The sequence below is a fragment of the Psammomys obesus genome, unplaced genomic scaffold (assembly GCF_907164565.1).
Source record: "Psammomys obesus unplaced genomic scaffold, mPsaObe1.curated_primary_1811, whole genome shotgun sequence".
NCBI lineage: Eukaryota > Metazoa > Chordata > Mammalia > Rodentia > Muridae > Psammomys > Psammomys obesus.
In genome coordinates, this window is record NW_026596046.1 from 19574529 (window position 1) to 19600226 (window position 25698).

Sequence of the window (25698 nt, forward strand, 5' to 3'; positions counted from 1 at the left end):
CCCTGAATTCAATTCCTAGCACGGCATACAGCCAGGCCTAGTGGTGCACACCTGTAATTCTAGCACGCAGGAAGGGTCCGAGTTCAACACCATCCCTGGCTACATCGGTCAGCCCTAGGCAAGCCTAGGGTACACAAGACCCAGTCTCAGAGGTAGGAAGTGAATAGTCTAGTGGGACAGTGTCTCATACCCAGCTGGTTGGACTGGGGATACAGGGTCTGGTTGTGAGGTGGCCACACACACTGGCAGCATCCTCTGAACCCTGATAGACCAGATTAAGCTGTACCAATCAAATGAAGTTTATTTGAGTATTCATTTGCATCTGAAATCAAATAATTTGTGGCAGCAGCTAGAATGAAAAGGTTTTGATTAATCACCACATATCCTGTGAAATCATGTAGAATGGAAGTTCTTAAACCTTATATAATTTCATGTGACTGCCCAGTTTTCTGTTGCTGACCTAACCACACAAATGCGGTGGCTTAAAACTACACACTATTTCGAGTTGGGAATCTCATGTAGCTCAGGCTGGCCTTGAACCCACTCTTCAGCTGAGAATGACCTTAAACTCCTGAGCCTCCTACCTCTACCTCCCAAGTTCTGAGGTTACAGCCAGGCACATGCCATCACGCCACAGTAGACACAAACTTAATCTTTAGGCTCTGCTGGTCAGAAGTCTGACATAGTTCTCACAGGCTAATGTCAATGGTTCGGTAGAACTGTACTTCCTGAAGGCTCCAAGGGAAAAGCCATTCCCTCTCCTTGCTTAGCTCCTGCATTGTATGCCTTAGCTTGTGGCCTTGCTTCCTGACCCGTCTACCATGACCACATCTCTGATAACTGCTTGGAAGAGGAGTCTACCAATAAGGACTTCCATGATTACAGAGGATCCACCCAGACAGCGCAGCTAACCTCGCATCTGAAGGCCCTTCTGCCTTCTTTAAGGATCACAGATTCCTCTTTGGGGGCCATTTTTCTGTCAAAGGCATTCTAGAAGACAGACTGCCAGGCAGCCCACAGAGGCCTTACTCTAGGAAGCCCTTCTGAAGTGGCCGATGACCAAAGGGCAGCTGCTTGGAGATGGTCCTTAGAGACACATCTGGGGGCAAAGGCTGGCTTGGGGAGTAAGAGCGTTTGTTCTTGCAGACAGCATGGACTGGGTTCCTAGCACTTGCATTGGGTGACTCACAACCAGCTGTAATTCTAGCTCCAGGGGATCTGACACGCTTTTCTGGCTTCCATGGGTGCCGGTATACACATGATGCATATAAATTAACACAGGCGCGCGCGCACACACACACATGTCAAGTGTTAACACCAGGCCAGATGAGATGGCTTAAGACACATGCCACCAAGCCTGACAACCTGAGGTCAATCCCTGGACCCACATGTGTGAGACCAAAACAGCAAGAGAGTATCTTGAAGGTTAGACACTGCAGTTAATTTCTTATTCGTCTTGTGCAGCTCAAGGTTTCCATTGGTGGTTAAAAGGGTAAGTGCCTGTGTTAAGTCCTTGCAAGTTAAGATAGCTATCTGTGAGTAATAGATTCCTGTTCCTTAAACCTGATGTAAACTGCATGTTTTTCAGCCTACACTAAACTTGCGAGTCCTTAACCCTGTTCCTTCCCTCGTATCTCTCTAACAACGTATAACAGCCAACTGTCAACCCTGTGAATACCTTATCTCTCCTATGAAAAGGACCTCAAGATGCCAGCAGGGACTGCTCTCTCAAATTCTGACTTAGGGTAAGAGAGCCAGCTGTCCAGTCTCAGGTGCACCCCAAAACACAGCTTGCTTTAATTGCACAATCATGGATTTGGTCTTTTCTCCTCCTAACTCCTGGGCTTAACACATGGCAGAAGGAAAGAGCCGGCTGCTGCAAGTTGTCCCCTGGCCTCCACACGGGCTCTGTGATATGTGTGGTCCACCCCATACAAAAATAAAAACATAGAGAATTAATAATAAAAAACACTACCACCAGCCTGGGATACCCAAAACTGTCTGTCTACACAGAACAAAATCCTGTTATGTGCAGTAAGAGTTAGAGGATGAGAAGCGTCCCCAGGAGTGGTTGGATTTCATGGCAGAGTTAGCCTGGCCCTACGAGGAAGGGGTTGGAACACAGAACATTCCAGGATTCAGGAACATCAACAATTAGTTGCACAGAGAAAAATGCAACAGCCAGGGCCCTCCAGCATGAGCTTATGAGGTGCAAGAGCCCGAAGAGCTGGGTCTGGAAGCTGAGCTACTCCAGGGTTTTGCAAGAAATCTCTGGCAGCTTTGTGTAAGAGCAGCCAGGAAGTGGAGGAGATCCCGGAGTGAGAGGACCAGGGGGAGGGCAGGGATGGTGTGGTCACAGTAGCAGCGGCAGAGAGGAGATGGCAAAAGTGGTAAGCACAGGACTGCGTCTCACTGTGTAAGAGCCAGCAATAGCACAGATGATACCAGCCGGGCCAGGCTTGGAGCGCAGGTGGTCAGTATACTCAGGTGAGATGTGGCAGCTACCCCAATGTGCTAGGTGCAAACAGCCATTGAAAACTGCCTGGGAGAAAGAAGCAAAGGGCAGTGGCCTAGGACAGCATTGGAGACCCAATAAAAACAGACCTGGGGAAGGACAGAGAAATAGTCAGAGGCCTGACCAGAACTGGGAGGGGAAACCCATGTCCTCAGCCAAGTCTAAAGGCTTGCTGCTGTCTCTGCAGATACGGGTCTCTTCCCATGCCCCTCTCCACAAACAACCCAGAGAAGATGTAAGTCCTCCCCCAAACCCCAAAGACTCACCTTGGGAGGGAGAAAGAACCCAGAACTGCATGAGCCTGGTGCAACAGGGCTTAAAATAGAAATTAACTGAAGGCACAACAGGTCATATTTCTTCCATTCCTGAGCTGAGGGCTGGGATTCACACCTCCCACGTATTTGGGAAAAGGTGGTTCTGTTCCTGGCACAGACTACTCTATGCAGAGCCTGTTGAAATTCTTCTGGAAATGTCTGCTCTAGCAGGATGTGTCTCCGAGATTGGCTTTTTTTCCCTGTATCTAGGCAACTGGCGTCCATTCTCACTGCCTCAGAAAGCCAGTCCCTGCACAAGAAAAGTGCATATTGGAAGGGGGGGAAGAGCCACGGTGTGGCCCATTGCAGCAGATACGAAATCAGCTGTGGGGTAGCCACCCATCCCCTAATCGTCCATAATTACAAGGCTGGTCCAAGCAGGAAGTGAAAATGTTTGCGTGTTCAAAGGAACCTTCGTTCTGTTCAAAAGCGAGGCAGCCTCCATCCTGACTAGCCTCTTGCTCTGCTCAGGAATGACCTTGGCTGGAGGATATCACACATTTCCAGCACATCTTGAGGCACACAGGCTCTGAGAGGTTTCTGTCACTTTAAAAACACACACAGAGATTTTACTGAGCCGTGTATTTCTACATAAACAACTCTATTACAACAAAGGCAGGTAAAACCAAGGGATACAAAATTTTCAGAAAACAATTTTCCCTTAAATATAAAGGGTCATTTGACTATGGCAAACAAACACACAGGCAGAAACTGTTAAGATACATAAGAGAAAGGGACAAACATACAGTGGCAGTGAGAACCAGTCTTTCTTAGTCTTTAATAAACAAAGGAAATAAAATGAAAAGGTCCACACCAGTATGCTTAGGAAGGTGAAATTAGTACACACACATCAAACATGGTTGCTTTCAGAGAACATACCTTCTCCCACTTCCCAGGTTGCTTATTAAAACTAAAAATTTATTAGGTCTCAACAAAATGTTAATGAACCCCAAAATGCACAAATTGTACAGGCCGTACCCTCTTTTGACAACAAGGTAATAAAGCAGAGGTTTATAAGAAATGTTAAAAGCAATAGCAACAAATAGCAAATGATCTGGAAATCTCCAAATACAATCTGAAATAACTCCTCAGTAAAAGATAAACACCAATATGAAATGATAATTTATAACAATCATATCATATATTAACATTCATGGGATACAAATGTGTCCAGAGGAAAGGCCACAGGCCTACAACATGATTTACTGTGCCTTTCACTGTAAGAAGTCAAGATGGCCTTTAACTTGAAAAAGTGAAAAAAATACCAAGGAAAAGCAACTACAAAATAATAAAACTTTGGAATTTACACATAAATTCCAAAGATGACTAAAATTTGACTAATTATTGAAAAACTAACCAGAATAAAAGTGGAAAGCATAGACATAACAGTAAGGGAAAAATAATATAATTCCATTCCAACAGATCCCCAAAATCTTAAAGACAGCTATTTAGGAAAATTTAGCTTGTCAAAAAATATTACAGAATAAGAAATTGTGAGGAGACCAATGAGCATGGAAAAAGTTTTAAAATTATCAAAGGATTATTTCTTTAAAAGGCACTAGACTTGGACAGTTTTATACATGTTATAAAAACTTCAAAGATCAAGGTGTTCTAAATATTATTTGAATTATATACTCCAGGGCATAGAAAAAGATATAGAAACTGGCCCAAGATATATTTTAAAGGAGGTTCACATAAAAACACCTGACAAAGACAGCAGAAAAATCACAATTACTCATCTTATTAATAATATATGAAATTCCAAAATAAAAGGAACCAATAAAATCAAGAAAAGTATTTTCTCATTGTAAAGCTCTTAATTTTACTATACAAGTAATAGGCAACTTTTGTAGAAAAATCTGAAAGCACAAATAAGATAAAGTAAAAATTTACCAGAGACCGACCAATCATGAGTAACCACTGTTAACCTGGAAAGGAGACGTACATTAAAAGAACAACATCCTGTGACTATATCAGGGTTTTGGAGAAACAGAGGGGAGGGCTTAATTAATATTAGCAGACCTACTATGTGATAGTCATGATAGAGAAAAGTCACTTGAACAGCTTGACAGATGTTAAAAATTCATTTCCTAAAATCCCAATATCCCTTACTTGTAAAACTGCCAGCAAACTAGAGACACAAGGGCATGACTTGGATACACAACAAAGAGGCACATGCATATTTCTGGAAAGAGACTAAAAACATCCTCGCCAAGGGGTAGGTATGTGAAGAAGCATGTCCAAGACCAGCCCAATCATAGACAAATCTGTCACTGTCATAGGGGTGCCGGTCAATGTGGGAGGGCAAGAAAGTGAAAAATTTGGACATAAAATTATCACTAATCAAAACTAACACCTACACACGGAAGGCAAATGAAGTTATGAGTAAAAGAATCAGTGAGCGGCTGAAAACAAATGAAATGAACTCGTTTGCCGACACACACTCTTCTACGCAGATAAAAATGAGGTAGATCAAATCGATGCTTCCTTGATGGCCAAGATCTTCTGCCAAGGAAAGAATGCAAGTAGCAGAAGAGCTGTATCAAACTGTCAAAATGGTAAAACCGTGTGTGTGTGTGTGTGTGTGTGTGTGTGTGTGTGTTACACAATCATTGAGTATCTTGGATCAGAGTGAATTTCAGTTATAGGAGATTTTGATTTTCTATAGTTTTTATGTCTAAATTTACATAACTTTTATTTGATGTCCTCAATTAGGAAACTAAGGGGAAAGATTTTCATTAGCAGAGCAGTGCTACACCTATGAAACAGTAAACTGTTGGAAAAGATCTCGTTTTCAACAGTAGCCGCAATGAAAAAAACTACCCATAGAAGAAATACAAAACAGACTGGGGGACATAAAACCAAACATTATAAACTTAGTGAAACGAAAGAGGTTATAAAGATGTTACTTTTATGATGCAGAAATATTATATCATCCAATAAATAATGACTCCAAAATTTATAAAATGGTCCCTGAATTTCTTTTGTTAATCTTAGTATGCAAAACAGACTAGGAAATAATAATAATAAAAAAAAAATCTTAGTGGGGATTTTAAACCTAAAGTTAGGGTTACCAAACGGTACAGGCAGGTAACTCAGTCCAGCATTCTTACACCCAAAAAAAGTGTTGGTGCAATTTAGAAATACATTAGGAATAAAATAGAAAGGTAGTTTTTCTTCTGTTGTTTTATTCTGTCTTGAAGACAGGGTCTTACTCTGCAACCACGGCTGGCCTGGGACTTACTATGTAGACCAGGTTGGCCTCGAACTCACAGAGATCTGCCTGCCTGATTCTTAAACTTGCTACGCAGCTGATCTCGTGCCTCCACCTTCCACTACTGGGATTACAAGAATGTGCCACCACAACACCTGGCATAGGTCAGAGGTTCAGCAGCTGAAAAAGACAATGAATAGACAAAATAACACACTGATAAATATAATATGCTGGAATGTGCCGAATATACTAGAATCGGAAAAACTTTCACAATCATGACAGCAGAGGCCTAACTATAAAGGAAAGAGCAGATTTGACTAAAAAGGTTTCTTTTCAACGTATAAGCGTTTTTTTTTTTTCTTAAAAGCCATGATACAACTTTAATTTTCATAATACTTATGAAAAGAACTTTGAAGTCAGTGAGCCTACTGTGTGTGGTGGAGCAAGCCTGTAATTGCAGCGCTGAGACAGAAGGATTGCCACAACTTTAGGGCCAGGGTGGTCAACATGGAGAGCTGCAGGCTAGCTACGGTTACATGGTTGAGACCTTGTTTCAAAAATAAATAAATTGACAGATAAATAAAGGGGTTTGGGGGCTAGAGAGATGTCTCAGTAGTCAAGAGCATTAGCTACTCTTTCCGAGGACCCGGGTTTGACTCCCAGCACCCACACTGCTGCTCACAACCTCCGGTAACTCCAGTTTCAGGGGATCTGATGCCCTCATCTGGCCTTCCTTGGACATCAGGCACACAAGTGGTGTACCTATACATGAAGAAGAAGCAGAAGAAGAAAGATGATAATGAAGAAGAAGAGGAGGAGGAGGAGGAGGAGGAGGAAGAAGAATTAATGAAAAGACAAAGGACATAGAAAGCAGGCCAGAAGCCATGTGGCAGAGGCAGGTGGCTCTCATTTGCTAATGAAGATCACATTTTAACTAAAAGTATGATTTTGTTAGCTCCTGCCTCCATGATAACGGCAGTGCTGCAGAGGGGAGGGGCACTCATGCGCACTGCCGAGGAGGTATGGCTGGGGGCATCATTTCTGAAAGGCGATTTGAAGTGATGTGTTTGGAACCCTAAAAGGGTGCATGCCCTTCTTCTTATTAGTTAAAAGACAGCCACGCCGTGCCGTAGGAAGACGCCTGCCCTGAAGTCCCGGCGGGAAAACCTTCGAGGTCTGCCTCTATTCCTTGCCCGTGTCAGTGGCGGGTGGAGTAGGGTCAAAGGAGCTGTTCCATCCAGTCACTCAAGATCCCAGGCTGGGTGACGCTTTCCCCGGGATGTCACCATTTGCTCAGGCAAAGGATCAGGGACACTGGAGTCAAGAGCTTGGGGCAGCCTACCGTCCTGGCTATGGTTCACGCTACTTCTGCTCACAGCTCGTTGGCCAGAACTACCCCCAGGGCCCTGAGCAACCACCACAAAGGGCGCTGACGGAGCCTCTCGCACGGCTAGGAAGGAGAGGCTCCAGAGGGTGGAAATCGGGAAAGTCTAGTGCTAGAAATTTATTCTAAGCAAATACTCCAAACAGTTTACAAAGATATCAGGACTACAAGGGCAGAAAACAGGGAATGGCTTAGATAGCCAAGGTCTGACCTTCCCGGCTGTTAAAAAAGTGGTAGCCACGTGTTTGCTGATTGAGACATGCATACAGCGCCAAAGGGGAGAAGACAGTTATTGGAAGAGTGTGTAGGACAGAAGGCTATTTCATGGAGAAGGAACAAAAGTGGCTGTGTGGGGAGCTGGAGGGCCAGCTGTTAACAGTGGTTACAGTCAGATGGTGGAACAAAGGGTGAATTTGTTTTGTTCCTTTTATCTTTAGTTTCTTTTTTTTTTTTCCTTTAAAAAGTATCTATTACTTATGTTCCAAAAAAGCATTTAAAAAGAAACAAATGGTACTTGTGAAATACTTTGCTTATCCAACCCATACTTAGCATTTAGCTCTTAGGAAGATGTAAGTGGCGTCTCCCTGCTGTCACATCAGGGGACAGCACACAGTGACCTGAGAGCCAGGCCTTCCTAGCAGGAGTGGTACAGGAGGGCGGAGACGCAGCACGTCCCCACAGCTATGGACTGGCAGTCTCGCCGGTCTCCCGACAAAGCGGGCACGCTCGGACTCCGCTGTGGTTCACCTGTGCTTCTTCACGGGGCCCTGTGGCCCCAGGCCGCTCGGCAGCAAGGGTGAGGGCACCGTGCAATTTCACACAAGCCCGGAGCCCCACAGAGGCCTGCGGGTGGATTCCGGAACCCTTAGCCTCACTCCCAGGGCCACTCAGCCTCCTCCCGAGTAGGCAGCTGTGGCTGGACTCTTCCTAATCGTTCCTCTGGCTCTCCCTGATGCTTCCTTTCCAGCACACTCAAGCACACGCACACATATGAATGTCGCACACATGTCAATGTCACACACAGCTCAAAGCTCCTACCAAAGTCACCTTCTTCGTCAGGCTTGCCTTTAAAGAGGGACTGATATTCTTTAGGAAGGCCTAAGGAAAAGACATGTAAGTAACTCATGCTTCTGTTCGGGACTCCACCCCCATGCCGTCACAGCCCTGTCCCAAGAATGGACTCTACTTCTTTGGGGGAAGCCATGTCCTCAGAAGTCGTGGCCTATTTAAATCACGCCTATCATTCAAAACATGTACGGATTTTGATTTGAAAAGCTTCTGGTTGGTGTTGCAAGGGCTTCAAAACCCAGTGACGTTCCCCCGAATCAAAGGATCGTAACTTCCGGCGACCCACTTTCAGCACCCTGAAGGGCAGCCCCCCTGGGGCTCCTATCAGGCTGCCCTGCTTCCAGGCACGCACCGGGCTGCATGTGCGGTCCAAGATGGGTCCCGTTCAAAGTTTGCCCCTGCTGTCCTGTCTATAGAGAGTCCCCTGAACATTGGGCTTGGCCGTGGTGCTTTTGGGCCTCACGTGAAGTGGAGCACATGTCACAGTCGATTAGGTGCCTGGCACCAAATGCAGAGCGCGCACTGCCCGTCACACTGCCGTTGGCTGTGGCTGGAGGGCAGCTCGGCTGGAGGGCAGCTCGCCCGGAGGACAGCCTGCCAGGCACGCCCACTGCTCTTAGCACTGGATCAGCCAGCACCTGCCCAGCCGCGGCTCATCCAGACCGGCCGTCTCTGGGCCAGAGCACTGTTTATGTCTCTGCCGCCAAAGGCCTTCCCTCGCTTTAAAAAGATGACTGTGCCTCCGTTAAAGCCATCGGGAAAGAACTCAAAGCTAGCCTGCGTCCCACAGAAACGGCCTCTCTGAGCACGGAGATGATCTGAAGCGGTTAGAAGAACGAGCCTTGCTCTGTAGGGTGAACACAGGCACTGTTCTTTGCTGTGGGCACACAGTGAAATGTTACAGCGTAACACAATTTTAACAGGGCACAAGAGTGCTTACTTCTTCTCATCATCTAAGGGACACCGAGGGGGGAACAATAGCATGTCCCAAGTCCAGGAGGCCCAAGAGCCCATGCCGCTGGTCACAGCTGGACAGCCCTGGGTATGCCACTGCCTCTGCTGCTGCCTTTGATAATCTCTGCCAAGTTCTCTTACCCATTTAAGGTCTAAGGAGACATCTCTACTGTGCCCCCTGTGGATGGCGTGTGGGAAGCGAGCTAAGCAGGGTGCAGACAGCTCCTTCCGGAGAGGCCAAGGCTGGGAGAGCTCCCCGGACACCTGCCTCTGCAGATAGCGCGCTGCGGCCCTAACTGCCGGGCAGAAACTGCCCACAAACGCCCGCACAGGGTTTGAGGTCCTGACAGCAGTCCCAAGACTGTGCGGGCGTCATAATGAATGAAGGTATGTCACACCGGTATGGGTGCATACTGAACAATTTTGGTGGGCCATTCGCTCTGTTACAGGGTCCGTCTTTTGCAGTGCCAGAAGCTACAGACAGAGATAGCCTCTTGTTGACTGACTGACTGTCCAGGCTATTCCCAGGCCATGGTTGCTCTTAAAAAGAAAGCAAATGAAGAGTCATGAGGTCTTTAGGGAAAGCAGGTGCAACGGAAGCTCCATGCTAACGTTTCGTGCTTTCACTCTGGAGCCTAAATTGCCCTTCAGGGGCGTCCCTCGGCTCGTAGGCTCAGGGCTGTGGAGGTTGGGGACAGCTAGAGTCTAACAGCATAAAAAGTCTATTTCCCCCATCTACTGGCTACGAGAAGCTTGCCAAACTCTTCAATGGCTATCACAGGGAACGTGGGCCTCGACCTAACAGCAAGCCCACCATGGTAATGACTTCCAGAACTTTCTGCACTTCCAATTTCAGCACTTCTGGAAGTCCATGCCACTAGTTCACACTCTGGCCAGCCAAGAGAGCTCTTTCTATATGATGCCATCTGCAGACAGAGGCCATCTGGAGAGTGAGCTGAGGATACCAGTGTCCAGAGCTCTTGGGAGCCTGCCGACAGACAAAGGGCCCAGGATGGCGTAGGAAGAGTCCCCTTACCCCCTGTGGGGCCACAGCCTACCCAGTCTTTGTTCTCTTGTTGTTAGGAGCTGCTGCTGATTTGAGAACTATTGGAGCGGTGGGAAAGGCAGGAGCAGCACACCCTGGGCTGAGTTACCACACCTCAACTTGACAGGTCCTCCCTAACAGAGCTCACCATTCCATATTGCCATGCTTCCTTCCTGTCTTATCGCAAGAGTGACTGCTCAGCTACCGCAAAGAAAGATGAGGCTTTGGACATGACTACAGGGCCTGGGTCTTGAACATGCCAGGCCCCAGCTCTTTCCTCAGGCTGTTTTCTCATTTATGTGAAGTCAGGAGGGACAATTTATAATCCCACGTGAACGAATATTCAGAAGGTTCTTTTGGTGTTTTGTTGGCTTTTCTGTTTTTTTTTTTTTTTTCTTTCTTTCTTTTTGGTTTTTCAAGACAGGGTTTCTCTGTGTAGCCTTGGCTGTCCTGGACTCCTTTATGGACCAGGCTGGCCTCAAACTCACAGAGATCCACCTGCTTCTGTCTTCCTGTAATCCTCTGCTGGGATTACAGGCTTGTGCTACCATGCCTGGCTCTAGAGGGTTCACAGAGGGGTAGGGAATGCCAACGTTTCCCTTGCCCAAGGACTTTAGAAGTGCTGGGGGTCTGGACTGCACCCATTTTGTCTCCCATGGGCAGCCTCTCCTGAGGAAAGACACCTGTGGACCTGACTGCCCAGCGACTCCACTAAGTCCTCTGTGAGCAGAGAGCCTTGTGGCTGCAGGCCCTTCCTCAGCAGGAACTGAGAAAGGAAAGGCGGACCTACGCAGAGCTTCTCTGTCACTGAGGCCAAGGGCTGCCACCCGAGGAGCTCTCGCCCTCATGGCTTGTAGTATAGCTCCTCAGTTGTTCAGATCCATTATGGGAGCCCAGCCTAGCTTCTGAGCCCAGGGCAGCTCCTATTCCGTGTCCTCTCGGTATCCCGGAGGTCTCAGACTACAGGCCCTCTGCTGAGAAGAGGAGAATGTCCCGAAGGCAGTGAGCTCTAGGGGAATCGGGGCTGGGCTCCCTGCAGGAGGGCCTCTGGGGAGTCTACGCTGTGTCCATTTCCATCGTCCGTGCCTCAGAGCCAGCTTTGGGTTCTCCTGCAGCAAACTGCGTTCACTTCTGACCACTACTCCGGCACAGCAAAGATGATGCATCATTCTACGAAGGCCTGAACTCTGCTGAGGGGTCTGATTAAAACGCTAAATTCTGTTTATGTATTTAATTGAACAAATGTTTATTAAGCACCTATTATGTGCCAAGACTGTGCTGGACACCCTCCCTGCGTGCTGTTCCCACAGCATAAGCATCTGCTCCGAAATTAAAAGCAAAAAACAAACAGGAAAACAAACAGAAAGAGGTACATTGCTGCAACCATAACAAATCAGGGGAGATGGAACATAACGGTACAAGTAACTCCCTGTCAGTAAGCACACCCGAAAACTTCTGGCTTCTCCTCCCTCTGGATGAGTCCCCACTAAGTGGTTTTTTTTCAAGTAGGTAACGTCTGACCTACAGCCCAAGGGCCACCTGTAGCCAAGGATAACTATGAATGTGCTCCGACACAAAATTGTAAATTTACTTAAAACGTTGTACGTTTTTTTTTTTCTTTTTTTTTTTGACAAGCGTTTTGAGTGTAAACTTTGTAGATGTCATGTCATAAGGTCAATGAAACGCGTGCTCGGAAGAGACACTCCCTCCGCGCGCCGAAGAGTGGCACGCTCTGAACGCTGCTCGGTGGAAGGCGCCCCACGGCCCGTGGTAAAGGATCTCTGTACTTGGATTAGAAAACACTCCCCCCGCCCCCCAGTCCCCAGGGTTGCGGCAGCCCTTAGAGAGATATAAACACCCTGCCTGGTCGGCTAAGGTAGACCGAGTTCTGGATTCCTGAGTCAGAAGCTCCCAGTTGCACGCAGCCTCCCGCGGCCGGGGAGGCAGAGGTCTCCTGTCTGGAGGAGCGAGCGGACGGCCCAGCCGGCCAGGGGACGGCCCACGCACCTGCACCTCCACGGCGACGCACACGGAGCCCGCCCCACGCCTGCTGCCTCTCACGCGCACTCACCACCCAGGCTCGCAGGCCCTAGTTGTCCGAGCCTAACTTGGAGAGGCCTCGGCGGAAGTCGTGGAGGTCGTCGATCTTTCCATCCAGCACCTCCAGGAAGCTCTTCAGCTCGCCCTTCAGGTGGCGCTGCCGGAACTTGCTCTCCTCGATGTCTGTCTTCAGAGACCGCACTTTGTCTTCCAGGTTCTGATTGTCTCTTTCTGCGGCCTGACAAGACAGAGGGGAGAAGGGTCTAGAAGGCGGGGACCGCCGGAGCCCTGACTGTAAAAGGCTGCGCCCTGCCCAAACGCCCGCCACTCAAGTCAAAAGGGGAGGGGGCATCGTGGGGTCCCATTTCTTTCCTGATGGTTTTCCTGAGGAAGGATTAAAAAGGGGAGACGACCAACAGCTGGCCTAAACACTCCAAGCAGCAACCAGAAATGCAGAGTCCTGCTCAAGGGAGCCTCACAAGGGTTCCAAGCGGAAGCCTCTGGAATCGGAGAGCCAGCCCTACAGTGGTCAACGGAGACGACCTTTCATTTAAACCGTGCGAAAGCTAGAGCGAATGCAAATGGGACGGCGAGCACGCTTGCTCCCTTGGTTTCTCCACAGCCTCTCACCCTCTGTGAGGGAAAACTCTTGAGGCCATGTAGGAGCTTTATTCCGCGTGCAGAAACTAGGGCTTTCTTGAACGTGTGCTCAGAAACTGGTTACCAATACAGTTCTGGGATTGTGCAATTCATTAAAGCGCCCCCTTGCGTAGAGGTCAAGGGGACAGGAGTGAGGAGAACACTGGGGAGGAAGAAAACCCTGCATTTTGTAGCTCAGGAAGCTGATGAAGAAGGCCTGCCAAGGTCAGTAACCAGTCAAGAGCTGGGATGAAGCCGAAGTGGACGTGTGCCTGGCCCTGTTCCCTTCTCCTCACTGGCTGCAGTTCTGCAGGGGTTGTCTGTGGGTGACAGCTGCCACCTACACTCTGGTTGTGCACGGGACCCGTTGTGTAAGTGGGAAAAACCAAAACACAACACTGGGGAGGCGCCCTCCCCCCCAGGGGTGCTCGTGACGCGCCGTCACTAACACTCTGTAAGCAGAAACCCACCCTTGCCCATCCCAGGCGTAGGAGTGAGAGGCGGGGGAGAAATAAGGGTCACGGCAGTCCCCTCCCGGCCAACACATGCCTCTCACCTCCAACTTCTCAGAGACATATTCGCATTCGGACATGAGCTGAGGTATGATTTCACTTTGTTTCCGGAGATCTTTCAACTCCTAGGGGGGAGAGACATTTTAAAAGAGACGCACACACCTGAGGAAGGCTGACTCACCGGGGGTGCTATTCTACAACATGACGTGACTCTACGGTGCAGCACATTAGAAGCGCCATCACGTGCAGTCTGCGGCCTGGGGAGGCTTCACTCACTCGTCCAAGTCCTGGTGCTGTGCGATTAACTTTCTGCCTCCCAGAGCATAAATGACGGAAGTTCTGGCTGTGTGAGCCTGACCTGGGAACGCCTCTTCTGCTGGCAGCTGACCTGGCAGACTGTCCGAGGCTTTTGGAAAGTCTCCTTCGATTTTTTGTTTTCTCCCCCAGATAGCATCTTACGTATCCCTGGCTGGCTGCCATGAAGATGACCTTTGAACTCCTGATCCTCCTGCCTCCACGAGCTCTGGATTACAGGTGTGTGCCACCACCACGAGTTGACATGGTACCGGGGAGTGAACCCAGTGCTTCGTGACTGCTAGGCAAGCACCCTACCCACTGAGCTACATTCGCCACTCTAGGGTGTCATCTCTACAGTGCTGCAAGGGGCACCGTGAGGCTCTGGCTTCGGAGAAGCTCAACTGTGGTGCCAGGCCCGGTTCTCTGTCCTGGAGTCCAGGTCACCTGCCACATGGTTGAACAGAGGTCACGCAAGGCCAGGGCCCTGTCAGAGCTCTTCACTCACCGTCTCCTTTTCTTGGAGTTCCGACTGCAGCTCCTCGATCCTCCTCTTCAGCTGGCTGTTGTTCTCCTTCTCCCTGTTGAGCTCGCTGCACTGCTCCTCCAGCTCCTCGATCTTAGAGAAGGCGACAGTTAAGGCACCCGTGCTACTCTAGTCGTTAAACGCCGGCTTGCCGTGACTACTTCTATGCTTTCTTTTCAAACACGCTCTGAACTACCCCGCCGCTATACCCCCCACAGATGTGTACCACACGGCTTCCACGGGCGGTTTGCCCCTGCCTGCCTGGCATTCTTTACTTAATCGCGGTAGGGCCGGTAAGTCATGAAACCCAGCCTATGTGCTGGGCTTCTGGATTTCTCATATGGCCAGGTGGGAGGAGGCTCAGGTTGGCTTTAAGGGTCTGTCACAGGCCAGATGTCCCCCGAGTTGATCTGCTTTCCCCAAGAGTGGCTTTTGCGACATTTTAATTATGTCCTGAATTATTCACTTTCATCTCAAGGATTTAAGATGGCTGAATAGACAGTTTAGCAAGGCGACTGGACAGGAGCCACCGAATGGAAATCACAGGCGAAGATATGCCATCACTGCACATCGAGATGACCACCGCCCACGGAGGCCTGCAGAAAGGTCCCCGTGGGGAGCAGTGTGCGCAGCCTTTCCAAGGCTGACTGGTGATGCCGGCCCCTCAAAAGGGCTAGCCAACCAGAGCCCGCACACACTGGCGCTGTGGTCAGTTGCTCGGCATTTCTTGGCACCAAAACGTGTGTGTGGAGAGTGGATGGCCGCAGCGGAGCCATTGTACCACCCGGAGGCAGCCACACGGCGCCGGCACACTCAGCCTTTGACATGAGGCCTCTTCTCAGGGATAGCTGGCTGCGCCAGCCCTCAGGACCTAACCCATCAGTACCAACTGACACTGACGACCCTGCTTCCTACCTCCAGCCTGGAAATCGGGAGCACACAGGGTTCCGCCCAGGGAGGTCCGAGGCCTCTGGTCATGCTAGCTCCCCTCCCCCAACCCCGACGTCAGCACTGTCTTTGGCTTTCACCCTCAAACCAGAGGGAGGAAATTCTGCTCTTTGCTTGAAAAGGAGGAGCAATCGGTCCCGCCCAGGGTCAGCCGGTCTCAGATAGGAACTGGAAGAGTCAGCTACTGGCCCGGTGCCCTGACTGCTACCATGTTCATCTTGGGGATGGAAAATAAAAATGACAGGGAGAGCTCTGTGCGCAAACAGCACCCGAGGAAGGGGGTGAAGTGGGGGTTCCACCGCAGTGGCTCTGCCCAGGCCAGTCAGGGCAGGTGACACAAGAGGGTCAAGGGACGGGTCCCCGGAAATCCTGCGCTCACAGAGCGCCCTGAAGCCTCGTGTGCTCACACTCAGGCGTTAGTGGGCTCACACATAGCCGGCCTCAGCAGAAACCTGAGCACCTCTACAGGGGTGTCTCCAAGCGCCCCAAAGTACCGTGTCAACACCGCAAGACAGCAGATGAGAGCGGCTGTGGGTTCCAGGGAAGGCCTGAGGATCTAGACACCACAAGAGGACAACAGACGGCGCTCACAGTAGTCAGCGCCCACCCTTCTCCTCTCTAAACACTACGTTCCTCTTTTCGCGTCCACGTTTACGTTTTTAGAAATAATGATGTGGATGGGGGCAGGGTTTCTGCAGAAGTGGGTTCCTCAGCATTCCCTGGGTCACTCTTTCCGCTTATCCTTGGGTTCCCTTTCCTCCACCGGAGATCCAAGGCCACGGAGATGCCATGAGAAGCCCACCTACGGCACAGGCCCACGCGGGAGAGGCCCAGGGAACCCTTGAGAGGGGTTTCTGGCTCACTTATCTTTTCCTTAGCAACGGGAATTCAAATGATATACAGGGTTGAATTGACGCCCCGCTAAGAAAGGCGCGAAGATGGAATGTTCAAGGCGATGAGACTTTCTTTCTCCTGCCCGTGGGTGAGGGCAGAGTGAGAGGAGGCTAAGAGCAGGGAAGAAGGGCCTGCGGTGCCCCTGCTGCGCGCTCCAGCTGGCCGGGCCCTCCCCCTCCGTCCTGCCCACCTTGCTGCGGAGCCTGTCGTTCTCGTCCCGGCAGATGGAGAACTGCCTCTTCCACTGCTCCACGCTGGCGGCGGACTCCTGCAGGGCCGTGGTCAGCCGGGCGTTGCTCTCGCGCAGCGTCTGCAGCTCGACCTCCCACTTCTTCACGTTGGCAGCACTGCGGGGGTGGCGGGTGACGGCAGAGGTTAGGCGGGGTGGCCATCCCTCCGCCTGCTGGGGAACGGGGACCCTGCCACTCCGTGGCCCACACCGAGGGAAGCTCAAACTCTCTTCTGCCAGTCAGCTCTCTCACTTTGGGTCTGTCCGCACCGGCTGCCAAGAGGGACTGGCAGCTCTCTAGAGGGGGCATGCCACCTTCCCCGGACATGTCCTTCCAGAGCTGCCTCAGGAGAGGGGCAGCGATGGCCCCTTTCCTTAGAGCACATGCCGCCTCCTGCCTCACCTTTGGGCTCTGCTCACTGAGGAAGACCTTCCAAACAAACAGGAAGCAGGTCCCCCTCCCCTCCTTGCATGTCCTTGTTTTAGAGTCCAGACAGCTGTAGCACTGAATGTGACCCGAGCTGACGGAGCAGAGCTGGACGGGACAAAGCCTCGGGAAGTTCTGCTCGCAGGCGGAGCGATGGCTCGGCCTACAAAGGGCTTGTCACATGGGCAGGGGGACCTGAGTTCGAATTACAGCACCGATGTGAACACCCAAGGGCAGCAGTGCATGTCTGTAATCCCATGCTGGAAGGCAGGGGTCTCTGTAAGCTCGGGGCCAGCCTGGTCTACAGAGTGAGTTCCAGGACAGCCAGAGAGACCCTGTCTACAACAAAACAAGATAACAACAATGGGGCTGAAAGACGGCTCATTGGATAAGAGTGTGGAAAGAATCTCTTGTGTACTGTATGGAAGTAATACCTGTCAAGTAAAAAAAACCTACGGCCTATGGCTGAGGCAGGAAATGGGTGGGACTTCTGGCAAGCAGAAGGGATTCTGGGACAGAGCCAGGTGCTCAGGAGATTCGCTACCAAGATGTAAAGAGGAGGAATTCGTGGTGCCTGAGTTCAGGTCACCAGCCACGTGGCAAAATGTAAATTGGCATAATGGGTTATTTTAAATTATGAGATAGTCAAAGAAGAGCCTGGCTATTTGGCTTAGGTATTTGTAAATAATTATCTGGAGTCTCAAGAGTCATTATTCCTGGAGCTAAGAGACAGGGGAAAAATCAGCTGAAAAATGGCGTCCAACCAGTGTAAGAGTGATTCCTGTGAAAGCAAGAGGACCAGAGTTCAAAGCCCTAGCACCCACGTAGAAGCTGGGTGTGGCCACGTGTGCCTGTAACATTTGAGGGGCAGAGACAGACAGACCACAGAAACCGGACAGACAGCCGGCCTAGCCAAATGGTGAGCTTCAGGTTTAGCAAGAAACCTTGAGTCAAAAAAATAAGGTGAAAAGTGATAAAGACACAAACATCTTCCACTGGTTTCTGTATGGACGTGGACAATTCCTGAGAAACATAGACTTTCGACCTTCACATACATGCACGCTCACACGAACGCGCACATACATACACATTCAAGTTGGTGTACATCTGTACACACAAAAACTCGCACACATACACAGAGAAAACTTCTTCCCAGCTGCAGAGTGTCCTTTTCCTAAAGACAAAGAAAAGATTTAAATATGTACAACCGTATCTCAACAATATGTTGTCTCCCTACCTCGTGAGCCTATGATGTGACTGGGGAACCGCGTGTTGTCAGGTTTAAACGCCACATACGGAACAAAAGCCCAGCAGAGTGTTTTTTATCCGACGAATTTTTATGGGTGATGGCCCGAGAACTAAGCTGATTTAGAGAAATGGCTTCACGGCTGTTCCTCTGACTTACTTTTCACTGAACTTGGATTCGAAAACATTTATTTTTAGGATTGAAATGTTTTCATTGGGGCATCCCACTGTGAGTTAAGCAACCAAAAATAATCCTTGCGATCGCCCGGCAAGAAGGGACTGGTCACTTGTGTCTTTGAAGCGTCTGAAAGAGACTCGGCACCCAGCCACAGAAGGTGGGATCTAAAAGGCTCTTGTGCTTTCTGGAATTTCTAGGTCAGATCACAGGAATTAGTTTCATACGGCAGCCAGGACGCTGAGCCGGGGCACTGAATGGCAGCCCCTTTCGGGGTGGGAGGGTGAGGGGGTGCGGGAGCTTCAGCTGAGGCTGTGGCTGGCTGAAGAGGCTAGCTCTGCAGAGATGAGGTGCAGACAGGCAGTGCTGGGAGGGGGGAAGGACTGCTTTAAGGCACGTGACCTGGGCATGTCCCTCCACTAACTGGGCCTAGTGGGGGAATTCAGACAGGATGGGCCTGTCTAAATTCGGGGGGACGGGGGGGAAGCAGCCCTGAAGGCCCAGGAACACAAGACTAGCTGGTCTTCTTGACGTCAGTATGGGCGTCGTGTTAATGTTCAGAACCACTTAGGAGAGACTAAACCTTGCAAACTACCCGGTTCCTGAGCACGTCTCAGCTGAGGGCCACCTGTGTAAGAAGTGACCCACCAATGATTCTGATTTGGTCATCACCTACTGTATTCATTCGGTTTCACACTGTATGCAATAATGATAGGTAAAACTATGTGTGTACTGTAAGTATTTTAAAAGATGTGTGTGTGTGTGTGTGTGTGTGTGTGTGTGTGTGTGTGCGCGCGCGCGTGTGCGTGCAGATCCCACATGTGTGTTGAAACTCTCAAAGGCCGAAGAAAACGCTGGGCCCCCTACGGCTGGAATTACAGGCAGCTGTGAGCCACCCGCTGTGGGTTTCGGCAGCGAACTCAGGTTCTCTGCAAGAGCAGCAAAAGCGCCCCTTCGCTGTTGAGCCATCTCTCAGGTATCCGTAAATTTTTTCCTTTTATTCTCCACAAAAAAAAAAAAAAGGCAAGAAAGAATGTATTTATGTGTTAAATTATTCATTTGTGACCCTCAAAAATCACTTTTTGAGTGATGCATGCTTATGATCCTAGCACTTGTGAAGTAGAAGCAGGAAGATTAGAGTTCAAGGCTCTCCTCAGGTGCAGAGCAAGTGGGAGGTTTACCCTGTTTCAAAACACCACCATTTGCTTCATACTGTCCTGGACATTTCTCATCAACTTTATCCCCATGTGTTTTATGGTTCTGGTTAATTTTATAAAAAAATATCTTCTTTAAATATCATCTCATCTTTTTACATATAGAAATATTATTGATTGTAAAAGTAATTTTTATTCGCCTGGTTCAACTGTTGTCTGGGAGGCTTGCTGCCTCCTTCTGCTAACCTAGGCCTAGCCCTGGAAGCTTCTAGTCTCGATACAATCTAATGTATGCCTAGAACATTGTCAGCTTCTGACACTTATTGTTTTAATAAAGCTCACCTGCTTAGGGCTGGCTGGTTCAACTTAGATGTTCTGGCTTAAAGTCCTCTCCCAGCTGACTTATTCAATCTGGTTTTTTTTCTCAGCCCCTGAATTGCTCTGTCTGGCCTCAAATTAACTCAAGCAATCTTCTCTAATCTCCTGGCTCCTTCTCATTCTCTGGCTCCTTCGGTCTTTACCTGGGTTCTTTCTCTATAACCCATCTCTCTATTACTGTCCCAGGAAACTGCTTTCTCTTTCTGTTATTCTCTATCAGCTGGTTACTTGCTCTGCCTCTTGACCTAGGGTTAACTTTATTAAATCCTGTGTACAGAAAGCTCTAGGATTAAAGGTGTGTGCTAGGGCTGAGCCACACCATAATCACCTGTTTACAACAAACAGGAAGTTCTTGGATGAAAGGTGTGTGTTAGGGTTGAACCACACCAAACAAAAGATAGGTTTTTATGGTTCACAATTTTGGGGTTCACAATGGGATCAAATATCCTGCAATAACTGACTTTGTGTGTGATTTCATATTATTTTTCAGAGTTTCTTACATTTTTTTAAAAAAGAAGAATTAGAATATATTGAAAGATATTTTAAACATAGATCTGAAACACAGGGCACAGCTAGGCTTCTCAAGGAGAAAGTTGCCCTGCCATTTTTCTTGGATGTTTAAGACTCTTTCTTATCATAGATGAGCAAATGATGTGTTCCTTTTAAAAAACAGAACACAATTAGAGGTCCAGCACAGACTCGCTCACACACATTCACACATAACTATATCCTCCACACACACTTCTGACACCAACACACTCACACACACTGACTGACACTGGTTGGCCTGACAGACAGGTGACGAAGCCAATGGTCTTCCTCCGACCAGGAGATAGCATATGGTGCTCTGAGCAGGCCACTCTTCTCTCCCAGTTGCTGAAACCCTGCCCAGTGGGGAAGGCTTCCAGGAAAAGCAGGGCATGGAGAATAGAGGGTGTGGGTTTTGAAGCGGCCTCACCTCTGTGTCAAAGCGATCTTCAGCTTGTCATTCTCGGACCTGAGGTGTGTGTCGGCTGGACTCGCGTGTGAGGCCTTTTCGTCATCCGTCCCATTGACGCTGGACGCCTGAGTGGAAGATGGGGTTTCACACCCAGATTCCTGGCCAAAGTGAATTGTCTTCACATGTTACTGCCTGTCCTTACACTCGCAGAAAATTAGGTATAACGGGAAAATATGTGTTCATGGGTCTGGACAAACCCACTCACTGAATCAGAATGCAGTGTGGAGTAACCAGCAAAACAGCTGAGTGAGGCTCCGACACTCCACACAGAGCTTGCGAAGTGCGATTCACTGACAGGGTATACCAGGGCCACACTCGGAGCTCTGCAATTCCAACTTTACGTTCCTATTTTATATTTTTCTCCCTCCCACACTTGAGGATCTGGTCTCCTTCAATACCCCAGGACAGGAGTTCTAATTGACAATAACAGAGACTTATAAACAATGGAGCCTAAGGAGCAGTGAATCCTTGAGGATAAATGGATAGTATCAGAATCAGCGTCGACAGACAGATCCTGGGGCTGTGCAGCGGTAGATCAACATATTTATTAAAAACACAGGAACCAGATACGGGGGTTCCATGGCTTCGATGCTGCTTGGCATTCTTATGAATACCCTGAAGCAGCTTCTGTAGAAAGCCAAGCCACTCATCTGGTCCTGAATAAAACCTTAGCTCTTATTACCCTCCAATAGACATAAAGGCAGATAAAGGCAGTATGAAGAGAATCATGTATTAATTTGACTAACATATTTCCGTATTATAAAACAGAAGCTGTAGACAAAATTAAAATGCAAACAGAAACCTGGGGAATATACATGCAGCAGGTATTAAAAGTGAAACCTAAAGACCTCAAGTCACTTTTTCAAAACTAAAATTAAGATTTTATTTATATGTGGTGTGTGTGTGTGTGTGTGTGTGTGTGTGTGTGTGTGTGTGTGTGCAGGCACGTATGTGAAGGTCAGAATTCTCTTCTTCCACTCTGGCTCCTTGGACCGAACTTAAGTCACTGCAGAGCCATCTCGCTGACCCAAGAGTCCTCATTTTTTTAGTTACACACAGATATTTTTGGATGTAGTCAGACACCTCAGATTTCCCTTAAAACATGGGACAGGGAGCAGACGTGGGGCCGACAATAAAACAACGGCCACCGAGGTTCGTTGCACAGCGTCTGTCTAAAATGTTCAGATATTGGAAAGCATGTAAGGCCAACAGCTTCGGCCGTCTGGACATGCCTTCCGTATGATCGAGCCAGTCAGTGGTCTAGCATGGAGGGTGGGATTCGCCAGCCCCACCCCTAAATTCAGAGCTGTTGAGAGCCGCTGTCTTCTGGAGGAGGAGGGATCTGTTTTCTTTAGGGGCATGCCTGGCTCCAGTGGACAGACTTATAACTGAGAGCAGGACAAACTGGACATGGTGTGCTAGTTCTTTTTTCTTTTGGGATGGGGAGGTGGAGGTGGATATGGTAGGAATTAGGGGGTGAATGTCGTTAAAATGCATTGTATAAAATTCTCAAGAAATAAAAATATTGTTACTAAATATTTAACACCATATTAAAATTTGCACTTTAACTCTTTTAAAAAGGGAAGGAAGAGTACTGAAGAAATGCATATGGTCAATAAGCATAAAAACATTTCACGTCACTGTAGAGGAAAAAACCCAATGGAGATAAGCTTTCCATGAGTCAAATCCACCAGCTTTCTTAGCGAGGTGTGGGAAGAGGATGGGGTGCTCACTGCTGTGGGCACTGGAGTTGAGCGTCGCTGTGGCTGAGAGCACAGAACCTCAACCCTTCACGTGCGGGCACCTCAACCCACGTTTCCACTTCCAGGATTCACCCCGCCGAGAAGCAATCAAATGCGCAAAGATCGGCAAGACGTTCATAGCCGTGGTCTTTACGTTAGTGAAGAGAAACGGAAAAAGCACAGCTGTCCCAAATTATAGGAGCTGGAGGGAATAAGTCACACTAACACTGGAATATTACTTGGGCTTTAAAGCAGTTTTCAAAGGGAGTACTGGAAACCAGGAGGAAATGATCATGACTTACAAAGTCGTTTCTTAAAAGGTTAAAAAGAGAAGAAGGAAATGCACTAGGAAGATGTACTAAATCCCACTTCCCTATCTTCCAGAGGAGACACAGACACTGTGAGTCTGAGGCCAGCCTGGTCTACAGAGTGAGTTCCAGGGCAGCCAGGGCTATACAGAGAGACCCTGTCCCGGAAAACAAAACAAAGAATAAACAGAAACAACAACAAAAGAGTACATATTACTCTTCCGGAGGACCTGAGTTCCACTACCAGCATGTGTATCAGATCACTTAAAACAGCCTGAACTCCAGCTCCAATAGATCTGATGCTATTGGCCTCCTCCAGCACCCCCAACACATGACATATAGACACACACACACACACACACACACACACACGCACGCACGCACGCACGCACGCACGCACGCGCTTAAATGTAAAACAGATTAAGAAAAATCTGTAGTTTCTACCCACATTTCCATTTCAAAAACTCAGTGATTACTTAATAATTACTACACTAAGTCAAGCTGAAACTTGGATCGAGGACTGTTTAGGAAAGGCCGGGGAAGATGCCATTGCCTGAAGCCGAGCACATACTCAATACGCAATTCCTCCTGTAGTATCTTTTCTATGGCAAGCCCACAGACCTAGGCTCTGCCTGTGCCAACCATCCCAGCCACCAGTCTGCTGGCAAACGCAGAGCCCGGGGGCTGCTCTACCTCTGGTCTGTGATGCCGAGGTTTCTCCTTCCCAGGACGCTCACTCCTGACCTCATCTTTCCTTTGCTTCCTAGGCTTTGGCTATTCTGTTTGGTTCATGGTCAAGTCCAGAGTGTTGGACATGACTATTTCAGGTGCCCAGTCTTCCTGGTTCTTTCCTTGGAGCTGCCCTCTTTCTCACTTGCACCACAGCTAACCAGGCTAAGCTGTTCTCCCCCCAGCGGCCTTGTGAGACACAGCCTTCCTCAGTACCTGTACATCCTCCTCATGTCAACTCCACATCAATAGCCAGATGGCAACTGGCCACCTAGTTAATGAGATAGATGATAAATAACAAAGAATTCCAGATCTCTCTGTTCCTCCAGACTTATCTCCATAACTGACATACACGTGTACAAGGCAGTCATCCAGGCTGTCTGGCTCAGTCATCCCTCTCAGCCAAATGCCAACGCTGTTCCTGGAGTCTCTCTTTCCCTACCTATATGATGATATGTATTTCAGGCATGCTGGTGCGTGAGTGCATGCGTGTGTGTGTGTGTTAATCTCAAGTTAAAAATGAGTCCTTTGCAGCCATTATTATCATGCTTTTAAGCAGACAGACTACTCAAAGCCTGGCAAAGCCAGATCTCTTCAGACTTAGACAGAACTGTGTCCCATCTGCCTTTTGTAAAGAAAAGGGAGGGAGAGGCTTGGAGCTTTCTGGTATCAAGCATTTTCCTTAGTGAGCAGGAGGTGCCTGCATTCACTGAAAAGCATCCTGCGAAGGCCTTCCGAACAGTCAGCAAACAGGCTGCCTTACCACTGACGTTTAAACGCTGCTTGTCCTCAAGGTTACTAGGTTTCAAGAAAGCAAAATACTGTCCTTGACCTAGCATGACAGGACTTAGTGTAGATACTGTGCCTTAGCCACACCCCATCCATCCCCTTTGCAATGCTGGGAACAAACTCTGGCCTCAATCAGGCCAAGTGAGATTCTACCATGAAGCTGCACACCTTGACCTTCAAACACAGTGACTGCAGAAGTTCTTTGTGGGCTGGGGACAGGTAACTCTGATTGTGTCGACACAGTTTTCTGTCAAAAATACAGTACTACCTCCTGAGAAATTCCAAAGGCTCATAAAAACATGTCACTTTCATCTCACCGAGAACCCGCTAAAGGTTGAAGAATGCCTTCAGCTAAGGCATGTCCTGCAGCTAAAATTACCTATTTCTTGCCAAGAGTGACAGGGAATAAGGAATCTCAATTACTGATCACACTCATTTTTATTTCAGGGACAAATGACTTACTTGGGAATGATTGCTTGAGGTCTCAGTTTTCTCCTGGGACTTGTCTCTGGCTAGCCTGGCAGCTTCTTTTACCTCCTGGAATTTCTCTGCAAACTGAACATGAAGAACAGTTATTAGGACTTCCTTTAAATCTTAATTCATGGCCACATCCAGAACCCACCTTTATTATTTTGTATCCATTTCAAGCTTATAAATTCTGTACAAACGACAGAAAAATTTTATCTGTCACTAAAAGGAAACTAAGATAAGAAATTCCTTTTTTCAATAAACACCACTGACCACAGTCAAACTGAAACCAGCTTCAAAGTAACTGATGCTAAGCTGGAGGCAGGAACTAAGAGGAGGCCCAGGTTTAAAACCCTCTGGCTGACAGTAACTAATAGAAAGGCAACGCAAGAACGACAGGGCCTCCACAGAAGGAACCATGGGAAGGCCACAGATTCCATCGAAGGGATTCAAGAATTTATAAGTCAGTGCCAGGAAAGAGGAAAACAAGGCTGGGTGTGGTGGTGCACACCTGTAACCCCAGAACTTGGGAGACTTCAGGGGAGAGAATTGAAAGTTCAAAGCCAGCTCAGGCCACTTCAAGAAGTCTAGGGCAGCCTGATACATAAAAAACAAGGTCCCTTCTTGCAGCAGCAGCAGCAGCAACAATAACAAAAAGGAAACCTAAAATGTTAGGGGGAAATTTTAGGTACAAAACAGCAAACGCA

At 48.5% G+C, this 25698-nt stretch overlaps 1 protein-coding gene across 4 annotated transcripts in view; it reads right to left on the reverse strand.

Annotated features, from left to right (window-relative positions):
- The window catches only part of Homer2 (homer scaffold protein 2), a 78341-nt gene that overhangs the window by 1854 nt on the left and 50789 nt on the right, over positions 1-25698 (reverse strand). For 2 of the 4 annotated variants that reach the window (XM_055623026.1, XM_055623028.1), the window contains exons 4-9: positions 24986-25078; positions 20914-21053; positions 16538-16694; positions 14488-14598; positions 13730-13810; positions 3573-12772 (exon numbers count right to left, since the gene is read on the reverse strand). In XM_055623026.1, the coding sequence (XP_055479001.1) occupies positions 12584-12772; positions 13730-13810; positions 14488-14598; positions 16538-16694; positions 20914-21053; positions 24986-25078 (771 nt within the window). In that variant the 3' untranslated portion in view covers positions 3573-12583. Of the gene's footprint in view, positions 1-3572; positions 12773-13729; positions 13811-14487; positions 14599-16537; positions 16695-20913; positions 21054-24985; positions 25079-25698 lie in introns of those variants that run through there. The other 2 variants (XM_055623027.1, XM_055623029.1) reach the window with 2 other exon arrangements.